The sequence below is a fragment of the Myiozetetes cayanensis genome, unplaced genomic scaffold, assembly GCF_022539395.1.
Source record: "Myiozetetes cayanensis isolate MyiCay16 unplaced genomic scaffold, myiCay2020 scf33, whole genome shotgun sequence".
Lineage (NCBI taxonomy): Eukaryota > Metazoa > Chordata > Aves > Passeriformes > Tyrannidae > Myiozetetes > Myiozetetes cayanensis.
In genome coordinates, this window is record NW_026087555.1 from 3,708,552 (window position 1) to 3,726,229 (window position 17,678).

Consider the following 17,678-nt stretch of genomic DNA (forward strand, 5'->3'; position numbering starts at 1 on the left):
GTTTTACAAAAAGAAGGCAAAGCATTGTTTAAGACTACTTTTAAAGTCAGTTATTCTGTGCAGCCATTGCCCAAGTATGGCTCTCAGTATGTTACCAGGACCTGTAGAGACTCTTCTTCATAACTGCGCACAACCATAATCACTATTCCAGTTTTATGAACAAAAACGAAGCAGGAGGATCCCTCCCCCCTCACTAAAGAAAAGACATGTACAAATCACTAACAACAGGGACACGAAAAGGACAACTTAAAACTACTGTGTGAAGGGATCAACAGCAAAAGAAAACAGCTGTCTACCAAGGAAGAGGTACTGTACCTTCTCAACATCTGACAGAGATGACAGCGAATGGTTCTGCAGAACCTCCGGTGCTGTGAACGCTCGCAGATCTTGTTGGGAGACATTTTCATCAGTAAATGATACACTGCCAGATGGAAGCAGCAGGAGAGACCATGGAGAAATGATGAATCCCAGAGTAGTAGGATCAGCTGTAATTGAAAAGAAAAAAAAAAGTTGTTTGATGCTCTTGTTTGATTTTATTTTACTATCAGCCTACATGTTATTAGTGGAATAGATTCACATTTTCTTTTCCACCACAACAACCAGCTCAATTTTAATCACACTGAGGAGTAACACCTATCTTTTTTGACTTTACTTTGCTATTGCTCATACTAGTAAGCTCACAAAGAGCCCGCTAAAATACTCACAAGCTCTCCTGTCCTCAAGTTATTTTATTTATGTTACAGTTGACATATAAATTGCTCATTCTTTGTAGAGCAGATGTCATTAAAGCTAATTCCTACCATAGCAATGGGTTTTATTCTTATACTAACATAGCACTACTGCAGCAGCAATGGTTTGAAGAGAGAAGACAAAATAAGTAGAGAGACGAAATGCTCCTCATTACAGTGGCAGGTGGAACTGGACAAAACAGAAATGTTTTTGGGTACAGAAGTCCTTTTTAATCTGAAGTGAAAAAAATTATACAAATGTGAAAAAGGAAAGAATAATTCTAGGAGCAGTAGAAGTGGGTAAAGAAAACCTGAAACCTTAGTAAGATTGCCCATTCAAAACCTGTGAATACATACTTGAAAACAGCAAAACAAGCACTGAAATAGCAGAACCAAAAGTGACCAAGAAAACTTCCTACACTGAATATGCAATTTGCCAGCTAGGTTTTTGATGTCAGATAATACTGCTGTGAAGCTTCTGGCCACAGACTTATCCTAAAAAAAAATAGGAAGGGGCTAGGGGCCACGCTGCACACACAGGAGAAGGTATTAAACCCATAAATGTACCTTGACTTAAGGCAGAAAAAGGAGAGAACATTTCCTTGAGTCAAAATATTTTTTTCTATACCTCAAACATGAATCAGCTCAGTTTCACTGAAGGAGGCACAAGCTTTTAAGTAAAAATAAGTTTATTAATATTTTAAGTAAAAATAAAATTAACTTTTATTTTTCCATAGGCAAAGAGGCAATTGCTCTGTCTTCTGCTACATGATATATCAAAGATATGAGAAAACATACATTGGAATGCTAAGTCCTTCTTTTCTTTCTACATAGTAAGCAACAACAGCAGAACAATATCCTCCTTCATCTCCACCGTTAACAATATTTTCCACTCTCCAATCAGCTCAGGATGTTCCTACAGTGCTGGTTCCTAGACTGCTCAATTATCTTGTAATCTAGAATATTTCTAATCTCCTAGGAAATGTATTAAATTACACCTTGTAGGTATCAGATGTAAAAGGATCTACCAGGTAAGTCCTTCAATTTTCTAACCCCACTTCCTCTGAAACAAAATAGAACAACTGCTGTTTGCTGTTGTGGCAGCAAATTCTGATGCTAAACAAAAGAAATGCAAAGGTGAACAGACCTATCCTATTATACGTACATAAGAAAAGCAAAGCTACAAAACATTTTTAGGAAGACAACCTTAGCTAGCCATCAACTTTCAAAATTAATCCTGTATGTATACACCACTGATACAAAAAAAAAAAAAAATCCAAACAAGCAACGTCTTAAAATATGGTAAGTTTTCTTCTTATAAGTCCCAACTCAGGAACCTTAAGTAGTCTTTAGGCTTTAAATTTAACTGAACATTTTGTAAGACAAATACTTTAAATACATAAAACCTCTTCATATTCTGAAAAAAAGAGTTAATGAGATAAAAACTTGATTTAGTTTTAAGAACAATTTTAAAAATCCCCACATTTAGTCTGAAGTCTTCCCCATACTAATTTCAACAAACTGTGGAGCATGCATCTGTTCCCCACAGATACAGAGCCTAAATGTATTGATCCACCCACACTCAACAATCTTCATGACCTGAAGTAATGTAAAATGAATGTGATTAATTACAAGTTTAGAAAAAGAGCTGACTTTACCAAACTTGTTTCATTGACTTTTTCTTAAATTCTTTATTATTGGCTTATAATTAATATAGCATACTATCAAACTTTGGGAATTTATTCTACTGTTCCAAAGGATGAGAGTATAATAACTCATTCTCTACTTCCTTCCTTAAGGCATGCATTGTAAATCAAAATAACTGTCTCAAAGCTTCAATTAGACAGATTTAACTTAAGAAAATATTTTTCAGTAACACTACTCCTACCCTTTAACATGTTTTCAGGATAATTTACCAGAGCAGTAAGAGAAACATATCCCCAAAAATACAGGGGAAAAAACACACCAAAAAAAAAAAAAAAAAAAAAAAAAAAGAAAAAAAAAAGGAAAAAAAATTTAAACCCCTTTTTCTAAAAGCACTGGAATTCAGGATATGGCTTCTCATCAATTCTCTATCCAACAGGCTTTCAACTGTGCTAGAGCTGCCAGCCCTCTGAGTTAACTCCAGAACTATGCAGCTTGGTAACAAAACACTTGTGAGAGCACAGTTTAACAAGCAGTGCCAAGACAGAGATAAACAGTGTGGTCTTACTAGAAGTGAGACAGTGAACTGGCCTTAAATGCAATAAAAACAGAAATAGTCTTCAGCTACAGAGGATCTGCCAAACAAATGAAAGGAAAAAAAATCCTTTACTTGCTTCAGCAGGATGCAAGTAGCCAAAGATAAAAAGACCTACCACATTATAAGAGACATTAAATTAATATGGGATATTTGAAATTGATCTATTTTACAATATACGGATCTATTTTACTATATTGACAGCAGACTATTCTGAATTCCCAAACTATATTCACAATTTGAGCTCCTTCAGTTTTATCTTTTCCCTCGCTTCTCTCTTAGGCCACAGCCATTGGCAGAAATGGTCAGAAGGGATGCACACTTCAGCTCTTTCAGAACACAAAACAAATATCTTTAAAAAGCACAGAACAACCCAAAAATATACACAAGGTTTTCAACACACATCTTGTTTCACTTTACAGCCGTCACTGAGACAAGTAAGATTTGTCCTAGAGCAAAGGAAGCTGAAATTTTGTATGCTTAGGCCAGGCTGGAGGCAGGCAGATCACTGACGCATCCCTAGCCATGCCAGGATTATGCAAGCACAAGGGACCACTTATGCTGTAAATCCTACATTCCTTTGGGCTGGTGCTGCATGTCCCTGCATGCCTGGTGTGCAGGGGAAGCAGCACTGAGCACTTCTGCTCCCTCTCCCTTGGGCACAAAGGGATGGGACTGCACAGAGAGCTCTGATGTGATACTGAACCACTTGGAAAGCAGCAGCACAGGGTGAAACATTAACTGCGTAACTGAAATTTACACTATCCTGAGAACACTGGAGCAAGAAACAGGGTGAACAATTAGATCCTGAGATCACACACGTTGTTCCCGAGTTGCTTCCCAGTCAGCATAACACCACATTACACTTCATTGTTCTGCTGACTACATTCAGCAGAGAGTTCTGGAAAGAGCACAAGTAGTAACTGAGCCTCATTTGGTGCAGAGTGAGGGGTGGGGGATGGAGGAAGGGATAAGGAATATATACTAAAAAATTTTTAAATACCCAACAAAATTACAAAGGCCCAGTCTCTTTCCTTCTAAGCAACCAAAAGATCAACTACTACCAGGAGGTGAGAAAAAAGTAAAATCATTCCTTAACAGATATTGGTAAAGGGAAAAAAATCATCATTTAACACCTGCCAGCAAGGATTGGCTGGAAAACGACAATTTGGTTTTTTTGCCTTCCTAGTGCATTTCCCCCCTTGTCAATCAAAACAATCTAATTCCTCCTCCATCCCAACTAGGTCTGTGACTACTTGGGACCTACCCTTAGTTCCCATCAACACATTTTGCACTTTACCTTCTTTTTGGTCATCACACTTACTCAAGCTAAGCAGGTATGATTGTATGTCAACAAGATTTACAGGTCTTCAAAAACCACAGTCTTCCTTCTTCACATCCACTTTTTGATGCTATAACTTCTCTTTACATAAATCATTTCCCACATACAAATTTGCAAGATAGTCAACTTGCAAAGTCTCTTTCTTTGCTCAACATGTCTTTCTAATATCAGACACATTTTTCCCCTTCTCTTCTCCCTTCCTTTAGATACGTGTCTCCAAACATAAGGTCCAACTATTTTCAGAATCCTCAGTACACACTTTAACATAGGAGTTGCCCAAGTGAACTATGAAGTTTTTTCAACTTTCAAGTTTTGATAAATCTTTTCTAGTTAAACCTACCAAATTAAAGGGACACCTGTTTTATAGTTCTCAGCAGCAGTGAGCACAGCACTCCCCTTATGCTTATACACTCACATTTGAGATTACTTCAAAGACTTCTTCCTTTGACCTCACCGAGTACTGAGTACAAGATACAGCATGTCTGAAACAGCTGATACACCCTTTCAACAACTAAATAGTTATTGCAGATGATTAAACAGATGTAAGAGAAGGGTAGGTCTGGTATCGGCCTTTTCAAATCTCTAGATTAATCTCAACATAACCAGTGCAATTGATGTCAGATCTGCAACTGAGTCCCAGATTGTCTTTGTCCTTCATTTAACAGCTTATAATATGCTGACAGAAAAGTTACCAGAGCTCATCTTCTAAATCACTGATCAGCAACCAGGCATTTCAATCTAAGCTTTCATTGCTTATAATGATTGAAATAAATTTGTGAAGTATTTTTAAGGAGTTCAACATCTGTTAGAATTGTATATATTAAAAGGGATGAAAATATGAACACTTCTGTATCAGTCACTGAATCAGACATAGTGTGATTTAGAATTAACGATGGATTTTCATTCTCTGCTTCTTTTACTAAGTGCTTTGATGGATAAGAGGATAGACTCACTAAAAGACACGCAGAACTTTCATATATCAAGAAGCCATCAAATCTGCAATAGAAGCTTGTTTTGGGAATTTTTCCCTAATTTCCAGAAACCAGTTTAAAAAAGAAATTAATTGAAGAACAGGTTCTCAGTTGACAGAGCAATAGTAAGATTCCCAACTTCAAACAAACTACCAAAACTCTACTAGAATTACATACATAAATAAATGGTTACTTGGGCTGGTAATCCCTCTAAGTGTGTGTGGTTGCTGGGCTGGTGTGGGAAGGCTGCCAACAGATGACAATTTAAGAGTTGATGATTTCCATGGCCTTTTTATACCCCTCATTACAAAACAGCTGGAGCACACAGACTGTTGAACAATATGCCTTATTTTATTTTTTTTAAAGAAATGTAGTGTACAAAACACTCATCAAAGTTTAAAATTTGTTACAGAACTGTATGCATGGGGACTTCAGAGTTATACACCTACACTTCCACAATAGTTCTTCCACATCATATGCATGGAAGAAATGGGTCTGAAATTCGACCAAGGAAACCAAGATATCTCTAGGAAATCTCTTTGCTACAAGTCTTCCACAAACAAAATAAAAATTTGAGTCAGACAAGCCTACAGGAACCTCTGCATTCTCTGTTCCTGCACGTCCACAGTGCACCTTTACAAGCCATCACTGAAGCAATATTCAAGATGACCAAAAAGGGTTTCTAGATCGCTTTCTTAGTGAAGATAAATCTTCATTAAAGACTGGCTGGTTATTCAAATCTTGCTGGGAGAAATTAGATTGCCTTTATCAACCTTAGCTACACAGTAAAGCTCTTTCATTTGAGTGTCTCTTGACGTGCCTTTTACCACAGGCTATATCCCAGGTTAATCAACAGCATGCCACTGAAAACAGTTTGCTGAACTAGCAGAAAAACAACTCAGTAAAACAGCTTCATCTCCAAAAAGAGACAGATTCTTCTGGCACTGATTTTATCTGAATGTATGTTTTGGTCTTCACTGATAGGAAGTGAGATCAGACACTTCTGCCACCTTAGCCAGTCTTGGCTGGCAAACATTCCCCTGCCTTAAAAAGCACACTGGGGCAGATTTCCACTTTGTTCTCACATCTTTCAGGACTTCTCCTTCTGAAGGAGGGTTGACTGTGTTCTCGTTGTCAATGCTTGCATGAAGTCTTCGGAGCTATTATGACAACTCTTCTCTGAGCTACTCTCAGGACAAGAAAAGATGAGCTCTTATTTTCATTGGAGACTTCCTTGGAAAGAATTTAGACCTAGGATAAAGTCTTAAATGGTTTCACTACTATACGCTCATACAACTGTGATCTTGCAGGTGGATTACAAGATGGAGCTCCGTGTGTCAGTTCCTGTAAAGTTTACAAGAGTAAACCTCTAATCATTCAAGATCTCTTTTTTAATCAAGGTTTTAACAACCTGTCCTCTTAAAAGAAGCAATTCTTCTGATTCTCTCCGAGAGACAACAAAGAGTGAAAGAGAGAGAAAGGAGATGCCAGCTTTCCCTTTCTTGCAATATGAGAAGCAGCAGGACAGGACAGTTAGTTAAACTGTGACAATAAACTCAGCATTCCTAATAGAGAACAATTCTTACCATATATGGGCTGTGAGCTTGCTGTTAAAGGGAAATAGGTACATTTGTAGGGGATATCACAATCACCCATAATTCACCTACCAGGAAATATTTTTAAGAAGTTGATAAAATTCCTACTTATTCCTAAGTCAAGCTTGATCAGAAGTCAATCACCATATAGCAGTTTCTGCTTACATCTGCCTTCTTTGGAGTCTGTGAAGTATCCAACAGAGACCACTTGCACAGGTTGTGCAATGCGTAAGACAGATCTACTGTCTGACTTGATAGATCATCTAAACCAAATCTTAAAAAAAAAAACCCAAAACAATCAACTCAAAACAACTTAAATGTTAAATCTTGAGGAAATTCTAAATCAAATACATGCAAAAAAATACAAAATATTTTTCCCTCAACAACAAAGATGTGACCCCTGCATACCAATGTGGCAAAACAGTGAATATTTTCAAAGTGTGAGCCATTCAATTTCTTGAAAATAAAACTGAATAAGCTTACATATGCATGTTTATAGAGATGACTCCCATAAATACGTTGAAATACTAAGATGTATATGGTGGGAACATGTGTTATCTGAGACCAGGTTAAAGATGTCACTGAAGCAGTATTTGAGTTAAGCTTTTATTGCTATAAAAGGCAAAAAAAAGGAAGGAAGAGCCTTAAGGATTTATAAATTTTAAAGAAAAGAAAAGAAAGCATAAGGAAGAAGAACAGCTCCATACTCAGACCTAGTGCTAAAATGTACATTATCAGCAGTATGGTTGACGCTCAGCTTAGAGCCTACTAAATTGGGGGAGTGAACGAAAAATACTTACTGCTACTCTTCTGAAGTACAATATGACACCACATTCCTCTCAGTAGCTATGTAAGTGTTGCTACTTGAATTCTGGGGAATGCTACCTTCTCTGGTCAAGTTTTCTGTTGCTCACCTTTGTGTCACTTGAGGCTACACTTCTTCAGAGCAGACTGGTCATGACTGCACTGTACCTATTTCTACATCCTCTCCAGTACCAAACTGCTCTAATGGTCTAAGACTTATTCATCACCTTTTTTTTTTAATGTTTCCATCTCATTTCAATGAGTCTAAAATAATGCTAAAACCCTGTGGTAGCTTCCTACCAAAGTAAAGTTACTGCCACGTGAAACTAGATGTGCCACAGGTTCCGACAGAACATGAGGTGAAAACATCTTTTGGGTTGGGGTGCAGCTAAGTACTTAACCCAAAGACAGCCTAGGAGCAAGTTGTTATCTGGGTTTAGAGCCCAGGAAGGACAAGGCAGTTTACTTATATGACACCTACCAGTAACTTTTTCCAGTTCTGTATATATTTTAGTCTTAAAAAATGCCTACCTTTTCTGAATAGTTCTTGAAGGCTCTCTGCACTTTGATTCAAAATAGCCCATATTTCCTCTTCTTGCAGTGGTCCCCCCCGAACCTCCAGAGCCTCTGCCAGTGACACATGCATGTTTCCTGGGAAATGAAACAGACTGATTTAAGACTAAATAAGAAGTATCTTCTCCTTGCATGCACTATTCCAAGTAGTAATAGCTCATTTTTAATTCTCAGTCACAAAAATTCTCTAACATTAATAGCACCCATCAAATATAAATAATACAAAACATCCACTATGATGACAAAGAACTTTGATCACATGCAATTATGAAGAAATAAAAGCTGGGTTAAGACAACAACCCTCCATATTAATATTGTAGTCTCTAAATCAATAAACTAAACACGCTGGCATTAGTCCATATGCTATGGGCAAGAGTTTGCTCTGTTTGTAAAAATGACTGACTGATTAGTAGTTATGGATTCATTAAAATAAATCAGCTTTTAACATTATTTTCACAGGTTTAAGCTGTTAGGAATATATTTTCACAGGGTGAGTTTGTTATTTCTCAAAGGCTCCAAAGATGCTGCTGGAAATCGTAAAGACAGTCCCATAAGCAATGCTAATTGCCTGGAGATCAGTAACTGGTATCAACAGCTTTACATGACCCAATGGTACTGCTGGAGGCTCCTCCCTCTTCCTTTAAATCTCCAGCCGGAGCCTTCATATCAGCATACAATCCTGGCTCAGATGTACACTCATGGATATTCACCTAATAACTTGCAAGGAGGACAGGCTGACTAGCTATATTTAGTCTCCCAACTGTTTAGGCAGTTTCATGCCTTCCATGTGTTTTTACTTACAGATAACCAGGTTTATACACGTGATGGCAAAACAGAAGGTTGAATATGCTGCAGTTCCTATCTGAAAACTTTGGGCTTTGAAGAAACTTACTGAAGTACTACACAGAGCCTTTTCAGCTACAATTCCTAACTACAGTATTGAAAAATTATATATTGCTGGCTGCTTTTCAGCACAGCTTATTTTCCCCTTATTTCACAACTTGCCAGTTTTCAGCATTCAATTATTCTGCCTATTTCCTAAGCCAGATCTATTTGCAACAATCAATGTTCAAAAGTCATCACCAAAAGATACGGAAGAAAAAGCAGATCCAGACTACATTTAAAAGAAAGATGAAATCTGAATTCCCAAAGAGAAAAATAAATAAGCTATTCAAAATGGAAATGTCTGTATGGAAAACCCATACAGACTTCTAATAAATGGATGGAAAACCAGAGATAAATGTGTTTCTAGTCAGCATGAGATTCAGATACACCTGGCACAGAGTGAGTATCTAGTCTATCATCTGTCCCAGGGAATTCTGTGATTTCATGGCATGGTCTCAAATTTCAGTATGTACATCTAGAATCAAACTATCTGGATTATTCAGATTAAAAGATCTCATCTTCTCCTAGGGACTAAAAATACATGAATTGCAAATGAAAACTTTTTGTGCTAAATATTCTAAAGGAGTATGCTGAGCATAATACCATCAACAACAATGCCCCCCAAAATCCTTCTTTGTCACTCCCTTTTCCCCATCCTGCAAAATCCCAAATCCTTTCAGCTGTGATTAAATAGCATGGATTGTTCTGAAGCAGATATAAGCCAATTTCCCATTTAACAACACAAGAGAGACCATAAGCATGCCTGCTGAAGCTCCCAAAAATATTACATCCACAGCAAAAGAATCCTACACAAAACAATTTCTTGATCACAGTAAGAAGCCTCTGAGTATCCACCCAGCCACCTAGGCCTCAGCTGTAGCAATAAAAGCAACAACATCTGCCTGCATATTACAGACAGCAGTAGTTTGAGAAATAATCAAACACACAACACACCAAACCCAAAACATTTCAAACTGATTTTGAAAGCCCAAGCAGAATCCGTCAAAAACCAGCCATTAGAAACAGAGCCACATGAAAAATGGCACAAACTGGGATTTGAGTGGGACTCTTACTGAAGCGGATCTGTTTCAGTAACTTTTTTAGTAACTTTCTCTGAAACTCTGTAACTTTTCTTCCTGGAAAGTATCTTTAAGCTACAGTGCTGGTCTGTCACAGTACTAAGCAGGCCAACACCAATGGTTGTAAGGATTAAAGAACCTTTCACAAGAAAACCTTCTCTATCACCAAGGAATTGACCGAAGCATGCTGGGGTACAGGTGTTGGTGGGCAAACGCATGGCCAGATTTCTCCACCTGTACAGCCCACCTGTTGGCAGCGAGGAACCAATTTAACACGATGGAGCTGACAGTGGAAGTACCTGGCACAGAAAGTGTTCTTCCCCACCAATTTGTTTGTGACAGATTTTTTTCACAAGGAATTTTCACAAGAAATTTCACAAGAAATTTGTAGGAATGCTAATGTTCGCAATGCACAATTTTTCCAAATTCTCTGTCTTCTTAGTTTCTGGGAACCTTCAATAGTATCTGGTCCTTTGTGAACACAGAAGCTTAAGTACTCAATAAATATAAAAGCTTTGGGGTTTGTGCAATATCTGAACATTTGGATAAATTGCAACATAAGGACAGTTTCAAGTAATTTTCCTGAGAGAAAAACATACAAAGTTTTTGCAGAGCACCATATCAAAACTATACAGACTGCCTGTCTTCTCATCTAATTGCAGTTATGTCAGCAGCTATAAAGTTGTAGAACATTTCTTTTCCATCTGAAATATATATTGTCATTTAAAACATGTTTTTAAACTCCTATGTATAAGAACTTTGAGAAACAAAGCTGGATCAACAGACTAAGAACAGCAACCTCTTGAAATGCAGGAAAGAGAAGACAGAACAAAGATGAGTTATCTCTGTTAGGGATAAAGTTTCAGCTGATTTCAATTGAGCAAAAAGGAGACAACCCAAGGAGAGAGGGTGAGCAGATTTCAGGAAAGCATACAGAATTCAAAACTGCAAGTAAAAAAAAGACTCTTCTCTTATACAAACAGTAAAAGCGAGTCTGTTTCAAACATCTAAAGATGCTGCTGGCAGTCCCTGTGTTTTTCAGTGTTTCAGGTTGACTGGCAAAGAAATCTAGATGCACTGTCAGAGTTCTAATGGACTCTTAGACATGTTCCAACAGGCCATTTTTCTTGCAATGTTCCTCTCCCTGCTGGAATCCAGTGCCTTGTTCTTTCACTCCTTGTAATAAGAATGGACAGATTAAAGAACACTGAAAGGTGCACCAAGGATGGTTTCACTTCCCTTTTCCTTGGGACAGTGTTGTGATGGCATCTTAGTATGAAGCCACACCGACACTTTGCTGGAAAGGAGATGGGGAGGCTTACAAAGTGAAGGCCATCCTGTTTCTGCACCTTGCTTCATAAGATGAGAAGTCCAGATGCAGTCATGGTCAGGAGGCACGTCAAAGGGTTAGGTGGTGATAGGAACTCCATGTGAACTGTTAGGGTGTGGATTACCCATATACCCAAAAATCATGCTTGATCACAGACACTGAACATTCAAACAGGGACACTCACATAGTAGAGCACAACATAGTGTCAGAAGACAGTGGACAAATGAAAATGGTTAACAATGGAGATGCACAGATGTGAATGCAGAGAGTTGCTTTCTCTGGGACAGAATTTACTCCCAGACCACACAGGAGCACTGTTTCTACAGGAAAGAAATCGTGTCATGTGGAGGCAGCTTTTACACTCCAGGACAAGAGAGTAAGTTCAGGTGTAAATCATTTGTATCAACAGTTCTGAGTGTGATTTCTCACCCTTCATACCACTGAGCCCTAAGCCATGGAGGCAGCAGTTACAGGAAAAAAAAAGTGCCACTTAAGCCAGAGGCCTCTCCCATATCTCAGGTACTTCCTTTTAAAAGCCTGTCTGCCTCATGAGGAGCAGCTGACAGCTTCTCCCTATAAGACAGACAACTCACACTCCCTGATGAGTGGGATTGGTACTTCTGTCTCTTGCCTGTAAGTCAAGCTCAGTAAACTCCTTATCCCGCACTTTAAAGTCCCAGTAACCCATGTTAAGAGCACAACACCCATGGAATATGCTGACAGTGCCAACATGGCATGAGGCAGCCTCCCACTTGCTCTGTTCAAAGTACGAAGGAAAGCACATTTCCAAGACATATACTTTTTCCCTAAAACTTGCAAAGTCCGCAAAACACTTTTTAATTATTTATGTAGGCAAAACAGAAGTTAAATGCTTGAAATGCTCATTTCCTGCAATAACCACCATTTTTCCTTACACATTTTAAAATTGAAATTGAAGGCCTCTAACAGCAACCAAGAATAAGGAAAATTTTAATGGCCTATTCTTTCCAAATTTTATTGAACAGTTGCCCGACAAAGTATTAAGAAGCTATTGCTAAAACTATGATTAATAAAGACTGTAATAGGGGTTATTTTTGTCAAAAAGTTTCTAAAACCAAACTGAAAGGCAAAAGATTACACTGCTTCAACTTAACGGATGCTTGACAACTTTGTGCTTTGGTATCAGTAACACATATCCCTTGCTTTTTTCCTTACCTTGTGCATCAACATTTGTCCCCACATTGTAACTTCAGACTGAAAACTTTCAGTCAAAAGCCATGTTTTAACAACATCAGCTAATCGAAATGCCTGCAATACTCCATATTTGATATCTCATCAGAATATGCTGCCAAGAAACATGGAGAGCAGTGGCTCTAGGCACACATTCTGCAAGTGTTTTAGATATGCTAGAGGTAGTGGAAAAAAACATCTAGAATATAAAAACACTGTTAGAATCTCTGGATAATCGCATAAAATGATCTGGTATTCATTTTTATCCTTCAACAAAATTTAAAACAGAGAAGAGATAGCAAGAAGGCTCTATATACATCCAAAATACTTCCTGTGGTGAAAAAACCCCACCTTATTTCTTCCATATAAAATACCGATACCTGACTTTATCTATTCCAAATAAAGGCAATATTGCCCTTTTGTTCCACAGGTATACTTAGGCAAAAAGTGGCAGCATCCAAGGAACACTTTTCTCTTGGCAGATAAGCCAAGAGCCCCTTCTTGGTATCTCCTCTGTAGATATCAATGCCTAAAGCAGAAGTACATTTAACAAGACAAGTCTGTCCAAGAGAGCCTCTTAAAATTCACCTTTCTTAGGCCATGATTAGCTGCTTGAAAACAAAACACTGACACTTTCATTTAGCACTCACTGAGCATGAAGTGCTTTCTAAAAGTACTCAACATGCACAAGTCTCAGTGACACTGAACTGGAGCTAGATCTGAACAGTTTTGAAAGTCTGGTCTCTCCCATTTCAGAACCTAAGTATCTTAAGTCATTACCATGTCCTCTAATTTCAGAATCCTGGCATCTATCCCATTTATTTACATTGACCCACATCTTACACCCCCGAACAAGACCTGGACTACATCTACCAATTACTTCATCCCCAATAATAATCTTGCTGAAACTGCACTTAAGTGTGGAACCCTGAAGACAAGTTAGAAAGCTTGCGCTTCAGTAGTCTTTGAAACCTTGTTTTCAAATACACATATAAAATGTGGTTTCCTATACCTGCAGGTCTAATTTGCATAGACTAATTTGCATAGTCCAGAAAATAAGGCATTATTTGCAAACAGACAAGTCAAGCATGCAATCAAGGCACACATACAAGCTAATGAAGTCAACTGTGTTTAAAGAAATTTTTTTTTCTCAAGTTAATTATTGCACATTATTCTCAATTACTCTCTTGAAGGAAACAAACCCTTGTGTCATAACTATTTTTTTCATTTGTCCTATAGATGCAAAGAGGGGGCAAAACCCCCCACAAGATCCAAATCCCATCTCCCACCTCTTTTTAAGTCTCTAAAGACATGCCAGAAATCAGGTGAACCAAAGTTTTTGTGAAAAAACACATTTTCATGGTGCTTTTTATTCAACCTGCTACTTGACAATAATATTATCTTAACACTATTCCTTTCTCCTTCATTTTGAAGAAGTCAGCAGAGCTTAGTATTACAGTCCAAGTACTTTTGCCCTCCCCCCACTGTGGAAGAGATTAGCTTCTTCCACCCACATTTTTCCTTCAATGTTCTCCTCTTTTTCTCTCCTGCCGGCAGACAGGATGAAATGTCAGCAAAACAGCCTCATGCTCCTGGGCAAATCCTCTAACTATAATCAAGAAAATTTCTTTAAAACTGCATTTCCTCTGCAAACTGATAGCATGCTGGTTGAGCTCAGACTTCCTAAGTAAGGAACAGAAACTAGTTCAAATTTGTGGTAAAACACAAAGAATGTGAGGACGCTCCCAGAAATATGAATGTTGGCCTTTTATTTGAGCATGCATAGATGAACAGATGAGATGTTAGCCTTTCTCCTTCCAAAGCCTTAAATCAGTCTTATATTCCCATATTCGTAAGACAGAAGAATGTGACACACTGAGAATCCTGGCTCGCACCTCGAGGACAAGCAGTGTTTATTTTACTCAAAAAGTGCTTGCCTTCTTTCCTGGAAGGTAGAAAGAAATCAGCTTTTGGCATTGGACTGAACTCAAAATGGAAGACAAGCAAGGGTTAGTGCTGACTCCCTCCCTTGCTCTTCTGTCTCTCTATCACCAGAACCAGATAAACTTGTTTATCTGAAGCTTCATGTAAGGCAAACTAGTAAATCCAGTCCAAAATGTATATAATGATCGTGAAAGTCATGTTTTCTAGGCAGCTGTAGAATGCTTTTTTATACATGAGGGTAGCTGATGTTTCACATTTGATATTAAAATTTTATTCAGAAGAGTATATAATTATCACTACAAAGTAAGCTTAATCCACATAAATCGCAGCATGACTCTAGTATCCCTCTCTTCGTTTAATTGTCGGTGTAAGATTCCTGGGCAACTCCCTTATTTTGTTGTTGATCTGCTCCACCTCAGAGAGGCATGTCTCCTTGATACATTTCTCATACTTGCAACTTTCATTTTAATTGCTAAGTAGGAACAGAGTACCTGTGACTAAGGCAAGCTTTAAAAATTAGAAGCAAAAATTTCAGGTCTACAAACTAGCTTGGCAATAGTAACACTTTTCAAATAGCAGATGAACCAATAACATCCTTATTCACACGAATTCACAGATGAAACTCTTCTATTGACCTGAAATAATCAGAAGCAAAACACATTTTACTATTGATAACGTAACTCCATTATAGAGTGATGATGTACTATCAGATAAATGGCACTAAGAATGGCACCTCCAGCTTTAGTCCAGCAGTTATTCGATTGTTGCATGCAAGAGCTACACATTCCTCACACGCTATAAAAAGGTCATGACTGAAGTCCATCCTTACTAAGTTCCAGCTCTCAGCACAGCTGAAGAGGGAATGAAATCTATTGTCAGGGGAACAGAAATAGTAGCAGGTACGTGATTTAAAAACATGGAGTCACTAGGAAGCATTATTCTAAGTCAGTAAGTACTACTTCCCACCATCTGTGGCATTCTAAAGCTATCTACAAATAAGACACTTGGGTACTGGTGAGCAAGTCAAATAAGCAGTGGCAATTGTACAGTGACCACTTTTTCATTCACTACAATATTACTTTCTTTATAATCAATCCACAACGTTTGAGAAGAATAATGCTCAAATATTTAACGCCAAGATATAAATTGCCACAGACCAGAAATTCAGTGACTCTACAAGTACGTTCCACTGATTTAACAGGTACTAATAAAGTCAGTACTAAACAACAGATAACTTCACTAATGGATAAACTTACTCCAGAGTAGATTTTGAAAAGCTTAGTTATGAAGGTAATGTGGTAATGAAGTGATACAACTTTTAATAGATTAGATAAATTCTCTAGTACAGAAAGGTTCACATTCTGCCATGTTAATCCTTTCAGTCTCAGTAACAGAGAAAGGTATTTTGCTTGATAAATGCCTCTTCTTGGTAGGATAGCCCCTTGCAGTAAAATAATATCCAGTGTAATGAAGGCAGCACAACTGGATAAGCAAGAAATTAAGCCAAGACAGTAAGAGTTCTCAATTTTCTTCGGTGTGGCACTAGAAAGTCTTTCAGATATGTCTAGAAATACTAGGTTAATGTGTTAATACTGAGGGGGGGGTGTAGAAATCATTAATACCCACCAACCTTACTAATAAAGAAAAGTATTAGGTTTGTAGTATATTTGTAACTTAGAAGTCAAAATACTCTTAACAAGTATAAAGACTGCCCCTACCATATGTTACTTCAAAGCCAGATTTTAAATGTATATATTCACATCCAATCCTTCAACAAATGGCTTTTGCTGTCATTATGGTGAGGCTAACTTGGGTTTTGAGATTTCTTCCTCATGGGGAAGAAAGGTGGATTTGAGAAAAACAATCTTTGTCAGCCTCCTATGTTTGACTAGCAGACATTTTGGAAAAGGAAATTAGCAGAAGAGATACCTCTCCATGGCACCAAAGCAGTTTCTCCACAGTTAGAACCACCTCATGTATGGCACTTGAGAAAATGCACTTGTTTCAGAAACAGTTCTGTTGTGTTCTTAGTTTGAAAGCAGCACCCTTACACACTGAACACAAGAAAGCGAGCTGCTAGCAGTGAGAATGACTTCCGTACTCAACCAAAATACATGTGTGGTATTCAGAGCACAGTTCATACTAACAGCTACTTCGTACATCCTGCCTGGGAAGGAAACAATACTCAATAACAGAAATAAAACTGGCTGCGTAACAGCACCAAGTTTGAAAATGACATTTACCTGCATCTGGTTCCTCCAGCACTGCTTTACCTTAGGCATATACAGGTAAAGAAGCTGTACTACTACAACGTAAGGATTTTTGTTTAAGTACGCATTTAGTTTAATACAGAAGCTAACAAACTCCCACACTGATCACCCCATTTAGTAATATTCCTACTATAAAACACTTGCATGTTTGTTTGGTTTTCACCATGAAAATTAAAATAAAAAATAAAATAATGAAAGTTACTACCTAGCCAATATTGTCTTCAGCTAATCAGTTGCTACAGTCTAATGGCTTTCTTACCCAATGCCCTAGACTGAACTACATCTTCATGCACATTTTTTCTGCTTGTGACTTGGTGGAAACAGTTGATGAGAGTTCAAATAATTACTGGTGGAGATAGACCATTGCCCAAATAACAACATCTCAGACATGATCCTAAATGATGGTTTAGTTTCTGGTAATTGTCAGCCCTACAACTGGGGAAGAAGTATTCTCAAACTTCAGGATGCCTGAAAGCACTATCCATCAGGAGGGTCTACTGTGCACCATTTCTGCAGTCTTCGATACTCAAAAAAGTAATACTTCCAACTCCTTAGAAATATAGACTTATGTAAGCAACTACATACGCTCTACAACACAGGCAACAAAGAAACAGAAAGTGCAGTAGAAAAAAGTGTTGCCTGCTAGGTTAGGATTTTTTTTTTTTCATTTCTGGGGAAAAAAATAAAAGAGATATGGCATAAGGAACAG

The 17,678-nt window shown here is 37.9% G+C and overlaps 1 protein-coding gene across 7 annotated transcripts in view; it reads right to left on the minus strand.

Annotated features, from left to right (window-relative positions):
* PTPN13 (protein tyrosine phosphatase non-receptor type 13) overlaps positions 1-17,678 on the minus strand; it is a 125,129-nt gene that overhangs the window by 90,936 nt on the left and 16,515 nt on the right. For all 7 annotated transcript variants that reach the window (XM_050327365.1, XM_050327367.1, XM_050327368.1 and 4 more), the window contains exons 2-3: positions 8,211-8,330; positions 316-485 (exon numbers count right to left, since the gene is read on the minus strand). In XM_050327365.1, coding sequence (XP_050183322.1) covers positions 316-485; positions 8,211-8,325 — 285 coding nt within the window. In that variant the 5' untranslated portion in view covers positions 8,326-8,330. The remainder of the gene's footprint in view (positions 1-315; positions 486-8,210; positions 8,331-17,678) is intronic.